Source organism: Eutrigla gurnardus (genome assembly GCF_963514095.1).
Source record: "Eutrigla gurnardus genome assembly, chromosome: 13".
In the NCBI taxonomy this organism is placed as follows: Eukaryota; Metazoa; Chordata; class Actinopteri; order Perciformes; family Triglidae; genus Eutrigla; species Eutrigla gurnardus.
Window position 1 is genome coordinate 21825827 of NC_139936.1, and position 22864 is coordinate 21848690.

Genomic DNA, 22864 nt, shown 5'->3' on the forward strand with positions numbered 1-22864 from the left:
TAATTAAATCCCCCGTTAACTGACTGGTGCACAAATAGCTCCAGGTCTTTGTATCCAACAAGACGAGAGGCCAATTAGGCCTTCATCTAATACGAGAACCTAAATCACCATGTGACTCCCTGCAATCAACAGGCTGTCTGTCGCATTTCTTCGCCGCGCCGACTAACTGACGATGACGGTTTGTGATCTCCCTCGGCAGCGTCCTTCCTCGCCTCGACAAGGCCCGCTTTCATTCTGGCCATTGTGCCACTGGAATTTGGGAGTTATTTCTCCCGGTCTGGATCGGCTCGCCTCTGTCACTGCTCTCGCCCGCTGCCAAAATGAGAGGCCTCCTCCTTCAAGCTCTTTGGAGATAAACTTCAGTCAGGATGTCACAAGGCCAGGCAGGCCAGATACCACGAGGAGGTGGTATTCACGGCATGGCATGTCGAGTAGGCATCTCTGTCAGACTATATAAAACCGAAGCATCCAATCCCACTTGCTTGACCTCGACATAACACTCGAGTTCAAGAGCGGCGGCTTTCTGATTGAGGAGAAACCAAATCGTAATCCTGTCAAGAATGAAGTGAGGCTGGGGGGGGGGGGGCTGTCTGCATGCTTTCATTAGGGAAAATATGGTCAGCCTTTCTCCTTCACCAGGCAAAGCAGGATACTGCAAGCAGTTAACCTACAAATACCTACCTTACAAATATATCAATAACCTCTTTCACCCAACTAACCCTCAGGAGTGACATTAACTTGGGTTAGTTGATGAATGTCACGCAGCAGTGTGTTCAGCCTGTGTAAACAGTACAGTACATCGTCTGCTTTTCTTTTGACGACGATGTCATCAGGGTTATCTTGGTTTGGGATTTCAAACTTTTTAGCAGGAAGTTTGAAAGTCATAAGATCTAAGAAAAGATGCTATTGTTGGCATCCTGCTGGATCCTACCAGCAGTGACGTTCTGGATACCACAGGCTTGGATGCGCTTCATTTACGGAGGTGAACACTCAATAGCTGGATTTTCCCTTCGGTCATGTAACTATAAGCAAGCTGACGTCACGGAAACAGAAGAAAACCATCTTTCATGTTGCTTTAAAAGAGATTTTGTTAACAATATTGGTCTCACATTTAAAACGAAATCACTTCCACACATGAGGACTCACGCAGCAGCAGGCTGGAACCTCAATGACAGACTACGCATTCTTTTTGAATTAATCATTTATGGACCAAATATAACCGCAGCAACATTTTGTAACATGAACGCTCGCAAAACACAACACTTAACCTAATGGAACAGGCGAGAATAAGGGATTTCTTTCATTTGCACCATCTGGAACTCCAAAGAGTTCCCTTTCAGAAGAGACCAACGAGGATAAAGAGCAGCAACTGTGCACTTGGAAGTGTTAATGGGTTAACTTGAAGTTGCCTTTCAGTAACTCCAGCAGGGATCAAATACACTCAAGTCTAAAATCATTAGCCTAAAGTGTTCAAATGTCTGTTTAGTTCACACAAACCCGAAGATATTCCCTCTAAAATAACATATGACAAAGAAGCCCAGAAATGCTAAGCTCTACTTTTGCTTTTAAATGACCTAAATGATCGATCATCGGAATTATATTTCACACAAAAACTGTTTCAGCTCCAAGTTTCTGCTGTGAATATTTAGCTGAACTTGGTGAACCTAAACTTTTTCCGTCGGCCCTCTGGTGGCACGTTGACGACTAACTCAGATCGCAAACTAAGCCTTGTGTTCTCGCTCAAACCATTTCAAAACGGCGCGGATGTCCATCTCTATGTTTAATTGGAGAAGTCTGAGGAGGAGGAGGAGGAGGAGGAGGAGGACAATGATGGCTTTGTGGCCCAATGAGGAGGTGGGGAAGATGGGGAGGGGAGGGGGGGTGTGATTGAGGAGTGAATAACCCAACCAGACCAAATTAAGATGTGGCGCGGGGCCAAGATGGCCGCCTGGGTCTTGCAGTCTGGGAGCGGCGACCCGGCCGGCCCAATCATCGGCCTGGTCACAGAGCTCTGCCACAGTAAGATGACACTGGCTGGGGCTGCTGATGCCAGGACGCAAATAGAGCCAAGCGCAAAGTAGGCTATTGTTGTGAGAAGAGCGTACAGCTTATTGGTTTACATGTGGACTGACAACATCTCCAAATACTAAAAATTAAAAGAACTTGTTTTCCATTTTCTTTTAGCAGGTTGAGAAACATCTACCCAATGCCATCTGTCTAGGGGAATGAGAGGGAGAGAGCACTGAGGGCCATTGAGGAGGCGACACAATCCCAGGAGAGAGGAGGGGTTGTGGATGGAGGGAGGGAGGGAGGTGTGTGTGTGTGTGTGTGTGTGTGTGGGAGGGGGACAGGGTCTGAGGGTCTCTCTGGGAAGCCTCACCCAGATTAGTCACACAGAATTAATCGCAGCGGAGAACAATGGTTGCCGAGCTTCTGGCAACCCCAGCTGTCGCTCCGTGAAAGAAAAGAAAAAGCAAGATTTAGGGCTGCGAGAGTTTGGCTGCAGAGGAGAGAGTGTGGTGGCAGTGACACGTACACACACACACACACACACACACACACACACACTCTCTCTCTCTCACGGTGACCCCTGTCCTCATCAATGTCCACTCATTTCTGTCTCCGCTCTCTGACCATTTGCCTCCCAGCAATAGCAACACTGGCGTGAGCACTCGGCCCCCTCTTCCAGCCCTCACACGTCAGGCAAAAACCCAAATCTGACTCATGACAAATTCCACACATTTTCAAATCTCCACTGCAGGTATTCCTCACCATTTATCGGTGGAAGGGAAGAAGAAGAAGTTCAAACTTACTTGCACTCTCCGTTGGCGTCACACCTCCCCTGGTTCAAACACGACTCCGTGGACACGGAGCATCCTCGACCTGCGGATGGAAAGTTTTAATACACCTGCTGAAACTTTCAACAACTTTTTAAATAGTGGTTTTCCTCCGGGGGGATTACAAATGGCCCAGGTAAAACTCCATAAATGTGAAGTCTAGGTGTGACTCTTGCCACCTCGAGAAGGGCAGTTTTTTGTGGCGACCAGGGTACTTGACACTGGTTTGGCATCTGCATGCTCTGCAGCAGACTGGAATAAAATGGGCCGTTTGAGGAGTAACACAGCTTTGCAATAATATAAAAACACACACACACTCACACACACTCTGAATCCAAACGGCAAAGGCATGCGTTTACATAGGAGTGTGAAAAGTGGAGTGTTTACTGGACAAGTGCCTAACAGCTGCATGGGGCAAAGTTAAAAATAATAATAATAACATGTATTGATCCAGTTTGCAAACGAGCAGGAATGTGTTATGGTCAACAGGTGGAATCACAAGTGAACTTGATGAATGTGAATGAAGAGGAAAAGCTGCAGGATGCCTCCGTTTCAGTCCATCGGCTTGCAGAGCGGCGAATGCAACAAGTTCAAACCAAACTCCACTCGGAGTTTTCAAATAAGGCAGAAAACTACATCATGCTCATCTTATTTATAAAAAAGGGGGGGAAACATGAATCCTCGCGCCACTCACCTCGTGTTAGTGCTATCAGCGACAACAAGAAAGTTAGTTTCACAAAGAAAATAGGCATTCCTTCTGGTTTAAAACGGTGGCACAAATCCACGTGGGTTTTTTCATAGATCCGACGGTGTCTTCCTCTCCGGCAGGTAAAAAACAAAAACCACGAGCCCACGTTAGTTCATCCTCCAGTACATCCACAGAGACAGAGAGAGTAGAGCGGCGTCTGGACTCCGAGCGTGAGATGTTGTCACTTCACTTCACGGGTTGGGAATGACGGGAGGGGACGCGCTCCTCCATCCGCCGCGTCGAGGGGCGTTATTCTCTCACGCACGCACACACACACACACACACACACACACACACACACACACGTGGACGCGCAAACACACACACGCACGCAGAGCCCGCACTGTTATCATTGATTAAGAAGTTTGCAACACTAGTCCAGAAATAAGTCTGTGCCAAAGATATCCATCACTTATCACTGAGGATGGCTGAAGTGTTAAATGAGCGCATTGAGGTTGGAAGTTCGTTGTTGGTGAAACCACGTTATTTACACCGTAAATAAACACAGTTGATGCTCTTGGATGGGATTGTGGTGTTTAATGAGAGTCTGACAACATGATGATGTGAAATGATGCTGAAAGTGGTTTATGCAGCACTTGAGCATTTCAACCTGTGAAATGGACTCTTTGAACACTTTGTGAAGACTTTAAGTTATAAAGAAATACAGCAAATGAAAACGACCGGACAGCGTTTCTATTTTAAGCTACTTTATTTCTACTTTTTTGTTTTTTACATCACTACATTTATGTGATGGTTACTTTTCAGGTAAAACTGATGAATGCAGGTAAAGCAGTAAGCCCATTTAAAGTCATTAAAACTAGCCCCACTGTTACCAGCTGCAACATTAAAGTGATTAAAACATTCATACGTCACTCATTATAATGTGATTCTGCACAATTAGCACTTTTATTTTTCATGCTAAATCTTTTGTACTTTACACTACTATGTATTTTGTTTGTAGTACTTTTACACTGTAGTAGCCTACTTTTCTAAAGTGAAGTATATAAATACTTTCCCAGCACTGTTATGGTAAAGTTATACAAGGTAAAATGTTTACCTTGTATAACTTTACCATAACAGTGCTGGGCACGTTTAATGTCTAGACAGGAAGCAGGAGAAAATATGAAATTGGCTGAATGCAGCCTTAATGTGTTTACATGTTTCGCTGTTTAAAAGCCCCCATGAGTCAAACTCCATCAAGGCATCACAACCTGACCAAGCCTGGGAACCAACCAGTTAGCAGATCAGATCTTCTACACGATAAATAAACGCCGAGTCACATTAAGTTCTCATTCAGCCAGCCAGCAGAGTCGGCAGAAACGGGAGGAGATTCCAATCAGGTGGTTTGTGAACTCAGTCTGAGCAGCTTCACACAGGTAACTGCTGTCATGCACAGGTAGACAAGACAGATAACACACTTGTTTACGTTCTTAGTTTACTCACTGGGGTCAGTAGTTTAACCTCCGTTTCCCTGGGAACGACAAGCACATGGATGAAATGTTTCCTTCCAAAGTCAGATTTCCGATCATTTGGGGGAAATTGAATACCAACATCAATAAAGTAGCAGCTTTCAAAACACAATGGAGTTCAAAGTAAACAAACTGGGGCGGCTGTGGCTCAGAGGTAGAGCGAGTCGTCCTCCAATCGGTTGAATTCGGCTCCTCCAGTCTGCATGCCCAAACTGCCCCCCGAGGCTGTGACCTTCAGCGTGTGAATGTGTATGATTGAGTTGGATCCTGATGTGCAGGCGGCTCCTCAGCCATCAGTGTATGAATGTGTGAGTAAACAGACTGAATGTGTAAACAGCCTAGAGCAGCAGAAAGGCTAAAAGCAGGTCCATTTATTAACCATGATCCTCATCTTAAGATCATAGTAGTTTTATGCTTTTACAAAATATGCTCTTGTTGCATTATGGGAAGTTTAGGATGAAGTAGATTTTTGCTGCTTTGATTTTGACCACACTTGTTAAAACCCGTCTGTTACAGGGCGGATGTATTGAAGCACAATGCTAATATCATACCATATGTAAAATAATACTAATTGTACCAAGTACTTATAGTAATAATACTTTTTTTCTATGCTCATTTGTTGGAATAGAAAAGTGTCCATAAAAATGTTTATGTTTTATGGCTTTACAAATTTAGATTTTGATTAAATCAAAGTAGATTTAAGTAATGATTGGACCAGTTGATGATTTAGGTGTGTGCTATTAAAGATAATGATGAATACCTTTTCTACACATTAAAGGCTGTTTTTCTGAATGATACGTGTCAAAAAGCCACATTAAATCTACTTTGATTCAGTATTGATAGACTAAAATGTGAAAACTCATCAGGATAACTGACAAACAAATGAAAGGTGTTTGGATGCAGTCATTCAGGATTATTAGCCCTGGAGGAAGAGAAACTGTCTGTTTCAACACCGTCAGGCTCTCATTTGTTTTGATAACCCACACATAGACACTCTGACGGGCATTGCAGGTAAAACAGCTGCCAGGGAGCGCAGACAGAAGAAAACACGTCACACGAGCGTTTACAGCCCGAGGCCAGACAGAGCGTAGGAGTGCTGGAAGAGACAACGGTGGAGAGAACAGGTGGAGGTCACCATAAATAAAAATGTAAAAGTGTGTAACCTACATGTAAATGAGTCTGTTCACACGCACACTAATGACATGATTATAGGTAGATTAAGGCGACACTATGTGGGCATTGTCATGGAAATGTCTCCGTCTGGTTACTTTGTAATCAGCTTTGGCTGCGTGGCTGTTAACCTCAAAATCAGTCAATTAATTCAATCACCTTAAGAGCGTGGCCTGATTTCAGTCGGGGTTGGGAATGATCACATGCAACATTTCTGGATAAAAACGGAGGTTATTGTGAAATCATTTGATCTAAAGCCCAAGAACAGCTGCTCATCATGACTTTGACGACACAACATTTTTAATTCAAGCACATTTCCATGATTCATTTTCAGTTGCTTTGCTTATTCATTATACATTCAGATAAAAAGAGACATATCTGGGGGAGGATTGGCTTGTTGAAGCAGCAAATGGAGGTTTACTTTTTGTGTTTAGTTAAGTGGGTGACATTCCTTAGCATTTAGTTAAATGCTGCTTATTCTATTCTTCACCTAACAACTATCTATGTGAGCAGACGTTCTGTGGCCCCACTTGACATGTTAAACACTGGACTTTGACCTTAATCTCAACCCTGAACTCAATCGGGGCCTGTCACCGGTATCAATTTACACTTATTGGCCATTTCACACCGCTGATCGTCTCCCAGGTGAGAAGGGCTCGCGTGTTATGACAACAACAAAAAAGAAATCCCCACCCCTGCTGCAAGTTTAAGACATTTGCAAACATATGCCTCTAAAGCTGTCTTTCATTGAAATCACTCCCTATTGTGCTGTTGCCCATTGTGGGGGGAAAGGGGGGACGTGTTTACTGTAGCACATTGTGAGGTGGAGAGTAAACAGGATTTGTGTTGATTTCCTCTTCATTGTGTTGACCCGGGGGTCGGGGTCCGTCCCGTCGGCGGCTGCAGCACAGATGCAGGGACCCGTTCGACTCCGGCAGCCTTGAAAAACAGAGACAGCTGCTCAGGGTCGGATCAAATGAGAAGAGTTGGGGACAAGCTGTTAAAGCCCTGATTTCTGCCATTCTAGACATCCAGTTAGGGATTACAGTGTAATACAAAGCCAATATTATCAACTATGACAGAAAACCAAATGGTGTTCTGCTGATGATGAGGACTGGTTTGACAAATCTGCACCTGAACACGCTGCACTCTCATAGCAGCCACTTTCACCTCCACACACCAACGTGTAACTTTACTCATTTTAAAATATGAGATGAGGACGTAAATGTACAAGCATGATTTTGTGAGATTATGACTTTTAGTTTTTAATGTGTATCTTATAGAATCTTTATCTTATTGTGTTCTGGAAAACCATATATGGGTATTTGAAGCAAAGTTTTGGGGCTGTTAGTCAACTACCTTCGTTTGGTTTCAGTAGTTGTAGTTTATTTGTCGAGGACAATGCTCTTACTGAGAATAAAAGACAAAACTGTGAATGACTTAAAAACTGCAGCGTCATTCATATGCCATTTGTTGAGACTGCTGCGTTTGTTTAGTTATTCCTGTGGTTGTTGCGTTTACATTTTTGTGTTTTTAGGGATGCTTTACTTCAACACAGACTCACTTCTCACAATTCACATATAATAATATTAGAATTTTCATGCATTAATATATTATATTAATGCATGAAAATTCTCTTAACTTTGCTCAATAGTTCCTTTTTATTATCAATACACTGCCCTCTTATCACTAATGAAATCATCTAGGAATGTACAACCATGTATCCATTATCAGGGCTCCTGCCTTCTGGCCGCTGACATCACATCACCTCCTTCAACATGTTGAACTCGCTGTGTTTGACGAATTCACTTTCTGGCAAGAATGAACGCCGTTACTATGACTTTGCATAAAAGATCTTCTGTTAGCCCCTCAGAGAGAGGGAGCGTGGGTGGCCGTCGGCAGCCTGCAGCGGCAGATGTGGTGTGTGAGGTACAAGTCAGGGCATGTTTATGTAACGTACTGTCATGCAAAGTGCTTGGCTGGGGTCTGTGCATCCACTTGGACTGAAGGGACGGTTGTGGACAGCTGTAACGGCGAAGCTTATTAATGCTTTTTCACTACTGTACATGAAGTACATGAAGTGGAACGAGAAGGGTTTCATCTTGATGATGGTGAATTGTCTGATTGGAACATTTAGATTGTTTAGAAGTATTTACTCCTCCAACTTTGGTTTGCAATTTGAGACATTTTCCAGAACATCTGTTGATACTGATCGGAGAACAGATGTGAACCAGCGGTTTTGCATGTATAATAAGAGTTATGGCAGCAGTAGGAGTTCATTTTGAATGAAAACTTTTTAGGAATTTCCTAAAAAAGCTGTTCACTTCGAAAACACACTCAAACATTAATAAATAGTGAATTTGTTTGGGACTATTTTCAGCTGTGGATTAACACACATGCGCTATTACAGCAGCAGGACGTGGGACTAACTCAGCAACAGTGTGGCTCAGTGATGTAAAAGTTATGAGACAACACTGCAGCTCTATCGCACAGTGGAACACATTATAGCCGGTGATTCTTCTTAGTAGACAGAAATTATTATTTACAAGTTTTTTTACAAGTAATTATTTTTTTTACAAGTTTTTTTTACAAGTAAAAGTAAAATATCACCAGCCTCACATTTTTAGACAGATTTTCACACACTAGAGATGACATTGTGTCCGTAAAACAACACAAATACACCTGCAAGTGTGAGGTGAATCTACATGTTTAAGTGTTTCAGACTTTTAACTAAAAACAACCACTGAAACTGTCAACTTCTGACAGATACTCTGCTTGATCATGAAGTGAGTCAAGCATGTTATATTTCCAATTTGAAGAAGTGTGAGCACCTGTGACACCCCTTTAAGATGTGTACACTTCATCATGAAAGGGCGCTACAATCTTCCCGCTGACACTAACAGTAAATGACCCCTGAGTCAACATGCAGAGCCGCCTCCAGCTGATTCCTTCACCACAACTGTTGTGTCGACGTCTCCTCATGTTCGAAACCCAAACTCTCCCACAGATGTTCACTGAGCATCTTGAAGGCCCCGAAGGAACCAAACAACTTCCTATGCAAGCTTCTTCAGAGCCCTGTGGTCTTGTTCCTTTTCCAGAGAATAACTGCAGCCATTTCTAATTATACACTCTTACGAATTCACAGGCCTGTAACAAGCTTGGTAGAAGGGGAAAGAGTTGACCCCTCGTACCACCACATCCCCCCGAGGGACTCTCATTAGTTGGACAACATCGCTTCGGCCCAGTTTCAGCTAAAGAGCTGTAAAAGACATGCAAGGCACAGCGTGGTCAAAGTGATGTACTCAAAATGGTATTCATAATTTAGTTTTATTGATTGTATGTTTCTTTTTTTTATTTCTTTTATGTGTTTTGGTACATTCATCATCCATTTTGCACATATCTATATTTTCATTGTGTGTTGTTACTATAAACTATAAAGTTTTAACTGAGCAACTGAAGTTAATTCTTTATTTGGTCCATATTTCTAAATAATTTCTACATTTCCTGATAATATCTATGCGCCTGGGAACTAATTATAGGGGCAAAGAGGGAGAAATGTATATATCTGCAGTTGCATCATGATCTCCCTTCAATATGTCAGATAATGAAGCTCGGTCGGCGCTCCGAAGCTTCCAACTATGACGCTTTGCATACCCCTCGAGTGCCTTGTTGCACGTGTCATTCACAGCATGTTGCATTACGCCTGTTAGCCTACATGCAAAGTGATTTCAAGATAAACATCTAACAGGAAGTAAGGGAAAGTGCGTGGTTGACTTCACTAAAGGCTCACGTGACGACTCACCTGACTATCGCCAGCCTGATTCACCTTTCTAATGGCAACACAGTTCACGGGACACGAACATCAGCTTCCTGGATGAAAGTCCTGAGTTTGTTTGACCCGTCACCTCGACTCCCCCCACCCTGTGTGGGATGGCTCGTTCTTTATACCACGTCAGTCCATCTGCAGCAGGTGCGTACCTCAAAATCCCACGCTCACGTGCTAAATGAGCGTTACATTTATGGGAAAGAATCCTGAAAGAAAGCTTGATCAGCTCGTTCTGTCTGTATTTCCTTTTCCCAGTAACCGGTTTGTTGGGGGTCGTACCATCAACTCCAGGCGTTTGATTTATTGCCAAACTCACATCCAGCTCTGACAATTCTTACAAGCCTGGTGTCCACAACGCTACAAAGCATACCTGAGGGAAGGAAAATAGGCCATTGTATTGCAGTGGTATTATTTCCTGAGTGTTTCAAACACGGATTAATGCATCCTGGTGCGGTCGTATTGTTCTTATCAGGGAGGAGGGCTTACCGACTCTATCGTTGAATTGTAGATTATATTGAGGATATGCCGGTGAGGGTCGTTGGCTCCTGTTTTCCTGCACTAGCAAGGTTAAGGGAAGGAGGTGGCTGCTGAGACTCAAAGCTGATGTATTGTTGGGAGAGTTTGAAAAAGTGGTACTTTCTGGAAAACTTGCTTCATCTGACTTGGCACATAAGACAGACGTCCCAGAAAACCTCAGTCCATCGTTAAGTGTAATTAAACCCAAATGTACTGGTTTCAATAGTGTTGTATTGTAAATGCATGGTTACACGCAAAACTCAGTAATGATACAATTGTCTTGAGTGGATCAGTGACTGAAACACCTACTAGTCACCAAGAATATTTATCATCTGTTAAAAAAACCCTGCTAACTCGTGCATCCTCATAACAATAAGCAGGACCATCCTGCTGCAAGATGATTGTAATGGCGTGTTTTTTGTTGCTACTTTTACTTTTGTAGCAACACAAAACTTGAATGCTTCTTCCACCACAGGCACCAAACACAAAAGGGCAGAAATTCATAAATACACTCATATGAATTCACAGAGGGATGATGTAATGCACTAAAGGCTGAAAATAGGGCGTGACTTAAGACAGAGCAACAAACTTAAATTGGATAAATCTTCATTTTTGGCGGCTGAAAGAAAAGAAACCCAGTCACAACTCATACTGTTAAGTAAAAGGTCAACCTGTCCAAACTACTGGCCCAGCAAGTTAAATTCCATTAGGACTGCTTCCTGTGCTTTTACGAGCCATTAAGCTAATTACCGTAATGATAGCTGGTGTGCTGCACGCCATTAACAGCATACATTTGTTACTTTTATGTCCACCACAGCTGCTTCCCAGTATTGTGGCGCCCCGGCTACGTATGCACAATGTGTGGACAGCCAGACGCTGCGGGTCAGTGGTTCTCCAGCCCCGAGTGGAACGGAGTCGTGGGAGGTCCAGAGACCCTGGTTCTGTTTTTGGACATATAATCACAAACAGGAAGTCCCTGCAAGCCAGTCACACAGGGCCACTTCCTCCTTTTGTTTACAGGGGGTTGAATTAAACTCCCAGAGACAAAGTTACCAATGTTTGCTGCTCCAGCATCCATTTTGGCCCCGTTGTTCTGTTTCTCGACCTGGTTTCTTTTGTCTCACCGTGAATCCACACCAATCATCTTGTCCCAAAGCCTCATTGGAAGTATGATATTTAGCTCATCAGACACATTTACAGTGATGTTTTCTTTCTGTTCTGACAATAAGGGCTTTAGATAATGTCACGCAACATATTTTGAGGTTTTGTTTGGAGGATTTCATGGATACACATGAGGAACCTTTCCCCCATTCTTCTTCTCCAGTGAAATTAGTCGCCTTCCTGTCGAATGCCACTGGACGCCGGTCTCGGTGGTAAGCATTTATGATGAGAAAGTTCAATTTAGTCCTCTGGTTTTCTAATGTTGCACTTAGTAGTGTAGAAAACAGGTTATCATATCTTACATTGACTTAGATGTGATGTGACTAAGAGGCCTGAAGTGGAGGCAGCAGTCACATCTGCAGTTGAAACAAGATGCTTTTACAGATGTAAAGGTTTTTCTGTTGGTATATGACAGGTTTACTCCAGAAACGTGTGAAAACTACCACAGTGCAGATTTCCCTCTCTATGGAATGCATGCAGCTTGTTGTGGCTTAAGACGTAGCGTGACACACCTCCGAGCCGCTGTTCCCAGAGAACACCATTCCTTTTGTTCCTCCAAACATTTGATAATTACTGCACAGAGAGCTCTCACTCCGCCTGCATACCACCATTTATGTGCTCCTTCTACTGAGAAAAAATATTCCACTGGTTGCTTCGGGTGAAGTATCAGCCGTTATGCAAAAAAAAAAAAAAAAAAAACGCTATTTTTGTAATAACACGTAGTTTTATGGGGAAAAAGTAATATCAGAGGCTGTTATGAGGATGCAAAGGCACCCTCAAGGGGATTATGTGTGACTTTAAATGTTAGCTTTCCCAACATTGCACGGAGGCTACTTGCCTGAGGTAAAGCCAGGAAAGAAATCTTGCGTTTGGGAACTATGTGGCCTTTCCCTTATTAGGATTTCCCATGGGAATCTGTAATTCCACTTCTATCCATCCATCTTTCATACTTGTTCTTCTCACTTACTCACTCTACCATCTTGATGTCATTCCCTCTCCTCAGCCATACACCTTCTCCTCTCTTTCCCTCTGTCTTTCACTGTTTTCCCTTCAATATTTCTGCTGCCAGTCACTATTCCAGCATGTCACTCCCACACACTCTGTGGTTGTGCCATGTGTCAGTGATCCAGGCTTGTTTAATTCCCACGGGTGATTTTAGCAACTCCAATCCATATTTTTCTCCACAGTTTCAAATTAAAACAAGAAACTTCCAGTGAAATATAAAAATAGACGTAATTCCCGTATCATGAAAGGCCTGTCACGTTCCCAGTCCAGAGCAGTGATGTGCTCCCAGATAAAGACCAACTCAGCCATCAGTCTGAGATGGATTCAAGTTGTCTGGATTTTGATCGTTTACATCTGCCACACAAAAAGTTACTTGATGCCAAGTTTTCCACGATGATGTCACCAAAAGGGCACCATGTTCACCAACAGTGAATCACTTCCTGCAGAATAAGGGCCACCACCTAACATTTTAGTCAGGCGTGTCACCTTTTCCCAGTCAGAGCCGATTTTGCTCCAGTTTTGGCATTCCCATTTTTCTTTTTATGTAGTTACCGAGCCAAACCCCCTCCTTTGCACACATCATTTAATACATTGTGCACAGGGACAGGAAATGGAGCAAAGAGAGGTAAGAGTATAACATGAGCTGCCATTGAAACCGGTCTGGGTGTGGTGCATTAATGTAACTCAAGGACAAATCCGATCCCAATGTAACAGCCCTCATTTAAAACACATGGACCTTTCTGTACATGGAGTACAAGATATAACTCTTATTTTTGAGCACCTGATTAAAGTTGGGGAAAGATGGTGGTTCTGGTCAAATTAAAAGTCAACAGGGCTTGAAGCAGTGAAAGAGTGAAAACACAGCCTTTCCCAAACCTTAACCAAAGTTCTTCTGTTGCCTAAACCTAATCACACACTGGACTCAGGATGTGGATTCTGGTCTCTGATGTCACAGCCTTGCACATTGTACGCCTCCCCACGGTGCAGTGAAACAGAGTTGGTCACTCATTGGCCACAAATAAAGATCTGACAGCAATTATGTTCACCCACAAGACGTAAATAAAACAAAGAATAGAGAAAGGGTTGTGAAATGACATAAACAAAAAGTAAGGTCTAGTGGGAATCAGTGCTTTTTTTTCTTTTTTTTTTACTTAAACAATACAAACTTAATTTACATCCACAACGGCATCAATAGATAAGTAAATCTAGAAAGATGCACTCATGGCAGATCTCCACCAGGTATGTCTGCAACAGTCACTGGTGTGTTGTGTGAACGGCTTCGCCAACTGGCCTGCAAGGCGTCGTAAAACTCACTTCATTCCGACTCAAAAATAAGTGGCGTTTCAGACACGTCATGCAATCTTGCAAAAACAAAATTAACCTCACCAAGCTGTTTGGGCGTGGAGCAGCAGCTGAGTGGTGGCGATGTGCTCAGCTGTGTGGGTAGCTTTCAGACAAACACACCATGCAAAACAATGAAAGGCAGAGCAGCGGCTGGGGGGGTCGGCGATGCACTTCGTTATCACAAGCGGCTCCTACCGGCGAGGGCCTGGTTAAATGTAGCGAGTGCTGACTCAGCAGGCAGTCAGTAAAACAAACCCATAAACGGTGTTTTGAGAAAGTGTCACTGCAACCACGAGAGGTGCTTCAGCAGGCAGCCACGACCGGGCATCCGACATATTTAGCAGTCTGTTGCAGCAGGATGTGACACCAGCCGTGGACAGACACACAAACACACGTGACCAATCACATGATCCACGATGAAATAAAGAACGAGCTACCATTGTGCTCACAAAGGACACGGGGGATGTATGTGGACCTGCTACTCAGAAAAACAGTGTGTTGTGAGTGGTGAGGTTTTCCAGATGTCAGTAAAGCACCATATAGCTGATAGTGTGTCTACTGGCTCTCTATAGTTGCAGTGTCATATACTGCATATTCCCCAGGTGACATACACGTAGATTTATTTTTGCATTTTTCTGGACGGTGAGCGTCCACACACTGAAAGACGTCTACTGTGAGATGCGCTCCCTCCTCTGGCGTAGCCGGCGATCGGGGAGACATGATGTGAAAGGCCAAAGTATCGCCGCGCAGCTGGGACAGACTGGCTCCACGACCCTGTGGGATTGTGGGTAAATATCTGCAGCCCAGTCATGGGAATGAAATAGCTCCATGTCAAGTCTGCGAGCCGGGGTCACTGATATGGACTTAACCGGAGCAAGGTCACCGCTCAGACCGAGGGGGCTTTCTGTCTCTCTCTCCATATCTCTTTTCTCCTGCCACTCTCTCTCTGTCCCTGCAAAACACACACTAACATCTCACCGTCTTTGTTTCGCTCACTTTCCCACTGTTTCTGCTGGAAAATAACTGTTTACGCGAGCCTTTGATGCTCTCCGGTTTATTATTCTAAGACGTAATGTCTCCTCCAGTCCTTAAAGTTTAGACAACATAAGTGCAAGTCCCGATAATGTGTGAGTGGGTGTGTGTGCGCTGCTTGTTTGTGAGAGTAATCTCATAATTGTAGTTTGGGCGAGGGAAGGAAGGGTGAGGATTAGTGTTCCTCTGTGTGTCGCTGCGTGCTGTGTGTGGGAGCTCGCGACGCGGTGCCACACAAAGAGCGAGGAAACCAGGACTTCTGTGGGACAATGAAGCACCTGAGGGGGTTCAGCCTGACGCTCGACACCAGGAGGATGTGGCGGGAGGAAAACATTCACACACTTCTCATTTATTTATGTGAGACTTCACTTTTTATCTGAGTGGGAGGCCTTCGTTGGTGGCTTCCAACATTAGTGTTCGGAGGTATGATTAGATTTTAGCAGGTTACTGTAAACATTAACACTTATCCATACATTTGTTTTGTCCTGCATGATTCATTCACTCAAAAAAGGGAAACAATGTTTATTTTCTCACCATATGGCAGCATATTAGTTAGAGCTGGGATGCAAGGAGGGTGTGGTGAAAATCTTTTTGTTGTTGACCAAATTGCCAATTTACATTTTTTTTAAGGTGAAGTTACCGCTGTGTAGACAAAAAACAATCAATGTAAGAATGAAAGAGAGAGGAAAGAGAAAACTAAAACACAGTTTTCAGATCAAGATATCTAAACGTTTCGCTTTGATTCAACTTAATTAACTGGTTTGTGCTAATCTGATGAAGACATTAAGGAATCTGATAAAGGGTCCTTCGTTACTGCCGGATCATGTGTCTGATTTTAGTCTTCATTATTATGGCTTTGGACTTACGTGTTGCATGTTTCTAAATCAGTTTGAGTTTGATGAAATCGCCACCCAACAACAGGACGTTAGACCCAGCGCTGCCTTCTGTAACAGTGCAGTATGACTGCATGGTGGAATTAGCATGCTAGCCAACTAGCTAGTTAATACATGATGCTTTAATGCTACACCAGTTACAGAAATTAAGCCAACAAAGTTGTCATGAGAGTGTGACAACATGTTCAATACTAGGACGTGGAAAGGGAAACAGCTAAATTGGATTCAGTCATTTGATTCTTTTTACCTGCGGGATTCTTTTTTTGTCAAAATGTTTTTGTAAAAAAAAAACAATTTGCTCTAAATATTCCAGTTTGCATAGAGACAGCAGCATGAGACACAGACAATAGCTCTTGAGACAAAATGAGTGCGTGCTTCCCCCTCAGCTCTGTTTTTCCCAGCGACACGTACGGTTCACAGGAAGTAAATGTTTTGTTTTCTGCAATTAAGCTCCTTCTTTCTTCTATCTGTTCCAGATCTCACCTCAGCGGGGATGAAAGATATCCCCGACTTTTGTTTAGTATTCACATCCAAAAATTCTGAAGAACTTACATGAATTATAGAGCCGGTAGCTGTTTGTTTATTTGTAGGCTATTTAATCCTGCTCTTAAAGAAAACAGCTATTTGAGGCTCCGGCTCCCATGCAGTTCACAGGGTACTTGAATATCCCCTCTGTCCAAACAGAGACAAATACAGTATTCTACAGATAGACCTGTTTTTCCCCGGCTGGGTCTCATGACAAGACAATCTTACAATTGTGGGAAATGTATAATGCAGCTGGGCTTTATAATTGACTGGCATTAATCCCTTAATAGCAGCTGTGAGAAAGTTCTGGAGAAATAAAAGCCGTATGACAGCCTTTAACTAGTTGAGAATCACTTTCAGCCAAACAAGGACACCTCATTGAAAAGGTATTTCAATAGGTAAGTATTTTCCCCACGCCAAGTCAAAGGGACTTTTGTTGACTAACATTTTCCCGTCACTCTGCTTGACATCAGTAATTATTATAAGTGAGGCATTTATTCTCGTTTTACTACTGTAGAGAGACTGTGATGGAGGAATTCAATGAGTAGATGCAATAAATACAATTTTTAACACAAAATGCTACGGCAGGTATTTTGTTGGGGGTACATGTGATTGGTTAAACATGTGCCGAGACTTTTTTGGTGTTCAGAGCTCAGTTTACAGTCAATATTGTGTTTTGGAACAGAAACTAACCACCTGGCATCACATTTCAGTTGCGGAGGCAAATAAGCTTCATTCTCAAGCCAAAAAAAGACAAATGACAACACAAACCTGCAGCCGGGTTTCCCATCAAGAGTATCCACACACTTTAACAAGCACGTCAGTGAAAAAACACCAAATCCATTGCTAAACTCATCATTATGCTGCTATTTTCACCAGGACTCTCTTAGTCTTTAAATAATTAATCACATTAAGGCGGCAGACATAAAAAATAAATGCAATATAATGCAGCATTCCTTCATTATCCTACTTTCAATAAAGAAAGAAATATTCAAGATGTATTCTGTATACCTATATAGCTTCAGTAAAATATCTGTAACTGTTTTAACTTGACTAGATGAGAGAAAACCTACTTTAACACTGGATTGATGGCCTAAATATGACCCGCGCTAACAACTCCCACAAAGTTGCCAACATGAGCAGATACCGGCGGGAGGGAGAGATACGATATGAGCATTTTAAACTTTGTGAAATCCAAAAAGAATCACTACGGCTGAGACAAACAACAGTCCAAACATGTCTGTTTGTACGCCGTTTGATGGAAAATATTCAGTGGTGTTTCAGTTTCTATTGGATGCTGATAAAGACAACACTTCTGTTCAGTTCAGTCTTTAGCTTCTCTAAGATCTGCAATGATCTTGAAAATATTCTGTGATATAGTTGTGATGTACTTTTCTGGTGAGGATAATCTCCCATAGGACTTGGTGGTCTTCATCGATTGGCTCTATATGTTGGCGTGGATGAGCACATATCCCTTCGCCGCCTGCTTGATTCAGCTCACATAGTCCAACATCTGCAGAAGGATGGAGGTTGAAATCAGATGTCTCGCGTGGGCTGCACAACAGGAAATAGCCTGTTACTCCCACCAATGAACTGTGATCTGTACCTCACAATTCAGCAGCATACAGTGCAGCTGATGTTGGCAGTATTAATGTATTAGTAGTATTAATGTTTTTACTCATATTCATAGCTGATGGAGTGAATAACAGAGGTGGAGCAGGGCGTGACACAACCTGAGGAAATTCTTGTCAAACCATGACAATAAGATACATAAAGACCACAAACTCATGTAAAATGACTATAATAAGAAGCAAAGTGACAAAAATATACAAAATCACCACAAATAGACACAAAAGGACCATACTATGATGCAAAGCAACTCAAAAACCACAGTGACATAAAAAAGACCATGAAGTGATTTAAAAAGACCACAACATGATGGAAAACAACTACAATAAAATGCAAAACGACCCCAAAGTGGTGTAAAAAGACTACACTTTCAAAATGACTAAGAGAAAATGAAAAATCACCATGTCAGCATGTAAAAGGACCACAATGTGACACTAAACAACTACAAAGAGAATCAAAAGGACCATGATGTTGTTAAACCGTTTTTTTGTGTTAGGGTTAGGGGGGACTGTCATTTCTCATAATCTGTCCCTGCAGGCTGTGCTACTTGGAGATACACATTTATTGGTATGATTCAGTATCATATTTCAGTTGTTTTTTCTTCATACTTTTTTTTACAGCAAATTTAAATGTGGTACATTTTATTATAATCAATAACAATTTGAGTCAATTTGCCTCATTCCTCATATTTGAATGTGTGCCAGTCAGCACCCGCTCCCATTTAAACATTTCTTCTACTAAGTGGCGTCTTCCAGGTCCAGGATAAGGCGGTTGTGAGATTCGCACCTACAGCAGACTCACAAACTCTTATCAAACCTTTCATCAGTTTCCCACACTGCGTCCGCCGCTCATGACGTTCCCTCTCTGTTTGGGATTGTTTTGTAAATGCTGACGCCGTGCGATGGAGCTGGTTTTTCCCCCCTCGTTACTTTCTCCTGGCCCAGGTACCCTGCTGCCATCGAGTATCTCTGAGACCATCAGACTCCCGTTTCATTCATCTGACACCTGTCATCCTGTTTCATCTCGGCTAACTGTTTGTTTCTCCCTCTCTGCACAAAGGAAAAAGCCTGAGGGTTATTAGCCATTGTTCACCAACCAACCCGTATCTTTTTTCCTTTTTTTTAAGCAGGAACAAAATTCCTTTGGAGCCTGGGAAAAAGTCCTAAACGAGGAAATCATATTAAATATAGTTTGCACTCTCACAGTGGCTCCCCTGCTACCTTATGGGGGTTTACATTAGACTGTGTTTTGAGGAAAACTGTTCCCTCCAGAAATACATTTGCATGCAGGAACAAGACTGACAGTTAACGTCTCATCAAGCAGCTGGTATCATATTGCATGAAAGATGTTTATCCTTAAAACATCTCGCAGAACGATAAGTAAGACTTTGCATAACAGATTTTTATTCAAAGTTGTTGTTGGGTTTAAAAAAGGAACAGTCTGTCCCACATTTTCTGTCGTATCTCCACACATTTGTAAACAGACAGGGCTATTTTTACTTGTAATGCGCCTGCAGCCTCTCTGTGGCCTCCGTCCGTCCATTCAGAGTCACTGAGCTGGAGCTGAATGTGGACTCATCATCCCATCAGGCTCTCTAGACTGCTGAGGGCTGATACCAGTAGTAATATTTATCGTTTTCACCTGCCAAGAAGTCAATATGTTGCACCAACTCTCTGTGTGTAAATGTTGCAAAGCTCTTCACACCATCACGGTGGAGATCAAGTCGGCATTCACTTTTACATTATCGCTGGGAGCTAATGCAGCGCAGACCTTTCAAATCAATCTGTACTTTAATGTTACACTGGCAAGATGAAATGCACTTTTGATGTTCCCTGTGTTAGATCATACAACATAATATATCCTTAATATATAGATAAACATGGAGACCAGTTAAAAACTTTTCTATCCCAGATAGACATAGACTTTTAAAACTGTTCGCCTCTGTATCAGTTAATGATGAGATGGTGAATTTAGTATTAATTACCTGGCAGGTCAAGTTATAAACTTGCTCCATAGTCGCAGCTGAAGATGCATTAAAAAGTTATTTCAGTTGTTCCGTAGTTCCTGAAAAACAAATTGTTCAGCTAATGTTTGAAGAGCTGAGGTGAAGCTCAAAGTGGGTGGCTTCGGCCTTCGCCATCTTGTTGTTTTGGAACCAGAATGACCATATTTGGATGAGAGGGTTGAGCTATGGAAGATACCGGCTTGGGTCAGGTTCTGTTAGCGTTACAAAAGCTAAGTTTGTAGCTGCAGCTAGTGCTAGTTTGGGATCCTTATTTTGACGAGTGTCTTGTAATACAACGAGCTAAGCTAACAGGCCAGGTATGATGAGTGCAGACAGAATACCTCTTAAATAGTACTTTCAATTTATAGAAATCAATACTAGAAATTCACTCACAACGCCTGCAGACTGGCCAGCAGGAGGCGCTGTGTACAATTACCTGCTCAGTAAGCCATATTATGTCCAATATCGAGTAAAAGATTCTCTAACATACAGCATCACCACAAACACGACCTCGAGGATGAGGAGGAGATGAGGTGACACCTATATCACACAGCTAGCGGCTCTGATGGCCACCATGTCAGTCAAAGTGACCACGCCCCTAATTATGCATGACTTTAAGCCTTTACCGGTTTTAGCACTTCTACATTGACTTCATTTTTCCACCACTTGGATTTGATGGACGTATTGTTGTGTGATGAAGTACAGGCCCCGAATAACTTTGCAGACCTCCTCTTGGTCTGGGTGCTCTGGTCATCGCTCCGTCGATCTGGTCCCCTCTGGGAACAAAGCCGGTCACTGTGTGCAGACAGACAACGCTGAGCACAAACGAAGCGACGCGGGCCACACAGGCTCTCGTCCTTTCATCGCAATCACGTTGGCTCCTCGTCCTAATTGCGGAGAGCGGGCTGGAGTGAGGCGAGGAGAGGCTGGAGGTTTCGGACTGAGGGGGTTTATTGAACTGAGGGATGAAGGGAGGAAGAGAGGGACGAGGCAGGGTCAGGGAGATGGTCGCTCATTAGGGATTGAACAGCTGCCAAAGTCCCAGCTGCCTCTGCTCGACACAGGGCTGACTGGGAAGGCAGGATGTGCATCACTGTGATTCACTCTCTCCACCAGCCTTTCCTCATCTTCCAATCTTTTTCTTAGCCTTCTTGTTTTCTTTCTCTTTCTGCGATACATTCTGAAAATCTCTCCCTCACGGCCCAGACACATTGTGCTTTCCATCCCTTTTAGCAGTCAGCATCACCCTTCTTCCTGTGTGTGGGCCTCGAGCAGGAGAGTGCACGCGTCTGAGATCAACACCATCTCCTCTGACAGCCATACTGATATCAACACGAGGACCATCTGGGGCATCGTGCCAATTAACCAGGCAGAGTCAGTAACGGGACATTAAGTCAATTTTCCTCTCCCTGTGGTTGCCTTTGATTCCCAGCAGGTTTCGTCCACATGGGAGATGTCGTTGAGCTGAAAAACTCATGGGAAGTACCGGGCTTTAACAAGCTGTAAGGTACATTTCATGACAAATGAGAGGTTTATTAGCCTTCATGCGGTGAGTTAATAAAAGCCACAGATCCCCAGAGGACGGGGGTGACACATGGAGAGACTCAGCGGGTCAGGAGGTTGTTTAAAAAGGTTACAGTCAGCCGGGCCTCCGTCTTATATCATCAGAGTGGAAACTCTACTATTCTTAATATTGAGCTTGCATATCACATGTCACCTAGAAATAACATTTATAGTCTACTAATCTACAATTACAAATACATTTTAAGAAGATAATGAGAAACGCTGATTTGGTTTTATTTTGAGATGGGTAAAAGTTATTATAAGATTTTTGCACAATAAAGATATTTATTAAATGAATGTTTCTACCAAGTTGCAAAATGTCTAGACTGAACCCCGGGCTCTGGTCGTTTACTGTCCACCCCAACCTCCAAACAAAAACTCTGCTGCACCAAAATGCACCACCTGTGTCGCTCCTAAGTCGACTTTAGACATAATAAAATAATAATAAAAAATTAAAAATGTACATACACTTAGTTTGTATTATCCATAGACGAGGCTTTGCAACTAGAAAGAGCTTAACCAGAATATGACAGTTTAGTGATATTATTATATATTAAGAAAAAAATAAAATGTTCACAGTATCACATGTGGGGACTTATTTCCCCAATGGGGACCAACATGAAGGTCCCCACACGGTAGTTTGGTTCAGCTCATGGGGAGTGTTGGGGTAATGCTTGTAGCAGTAATGGTTAAAGGTAAATTCAGCCTCCAAGGAATTCATATAAGTCAATACAAGGCTTGTTGTTGCTGGACCAGTTCCTTGGATGTGGGGACCTGAATGAGGACATTGTTGCTGTGGTGATAAGGTGTAATTCAGGCTTGATTGTGTACGAGAGTAAGAATCTCCGGAAAGCGCGTATTTGTTCCCTCCATTCAGTTCCCGCCTGTCAGGAGGAAGCTAAAGTTGATTTCACTGCATAACGGTGGACGACACAGAAATAACAAACAGTGTTGAGGGCAGCTCAGGTTGAAGTCGTTTGTATAATGTTTGCATTTATGTGAAATTAACAAGAGTTACCAAGAGAGATTTCCTTGACAATTTAATGTAGAAGTCAAAATGTTTAATTACTCTGATTAAGACTTGCATTTGCAAGATTTATTTAAATTAAGCCATTCTCCCAAGAACATTTAAAATCAACAA

General features: G+C 42.8%; 1 protein-coding gene across 2 annotated transcripts in view; it reads right to left on the reverse strand.

Annotated features, from left to right (window-relative positions):
- Nucleotides 1-3771, reverse strand: part of notch1b (notch receptor 1b) — a 39328-nt gene extending 35557 nt beyond the window's left edge. For both annotated transcript variants that reach the window (XM_084025876.1, XM_084025875.1), the window contains exons 1-2: nucleotides 3532-3771; nucleotides 2814-2883 (exon numbers count right to left, since the gene is read on the reverse strand). In XM_084025876.1, coding sequence (XP_083882002.1) covers nucleotides 2814-2883; nucleotides 3532-3589 — 128 coding nt within the window. In that variant the 5' untranslated portion in view covers nucleotides 3590-3771. The remainder of the gene's footprint in view (nucleotides 1-2813; nucleotides 2884-3531) is intronic.
- Between the last annotated feature and the right edge of the window lie 19093 nt (nucleotides 3772-22864).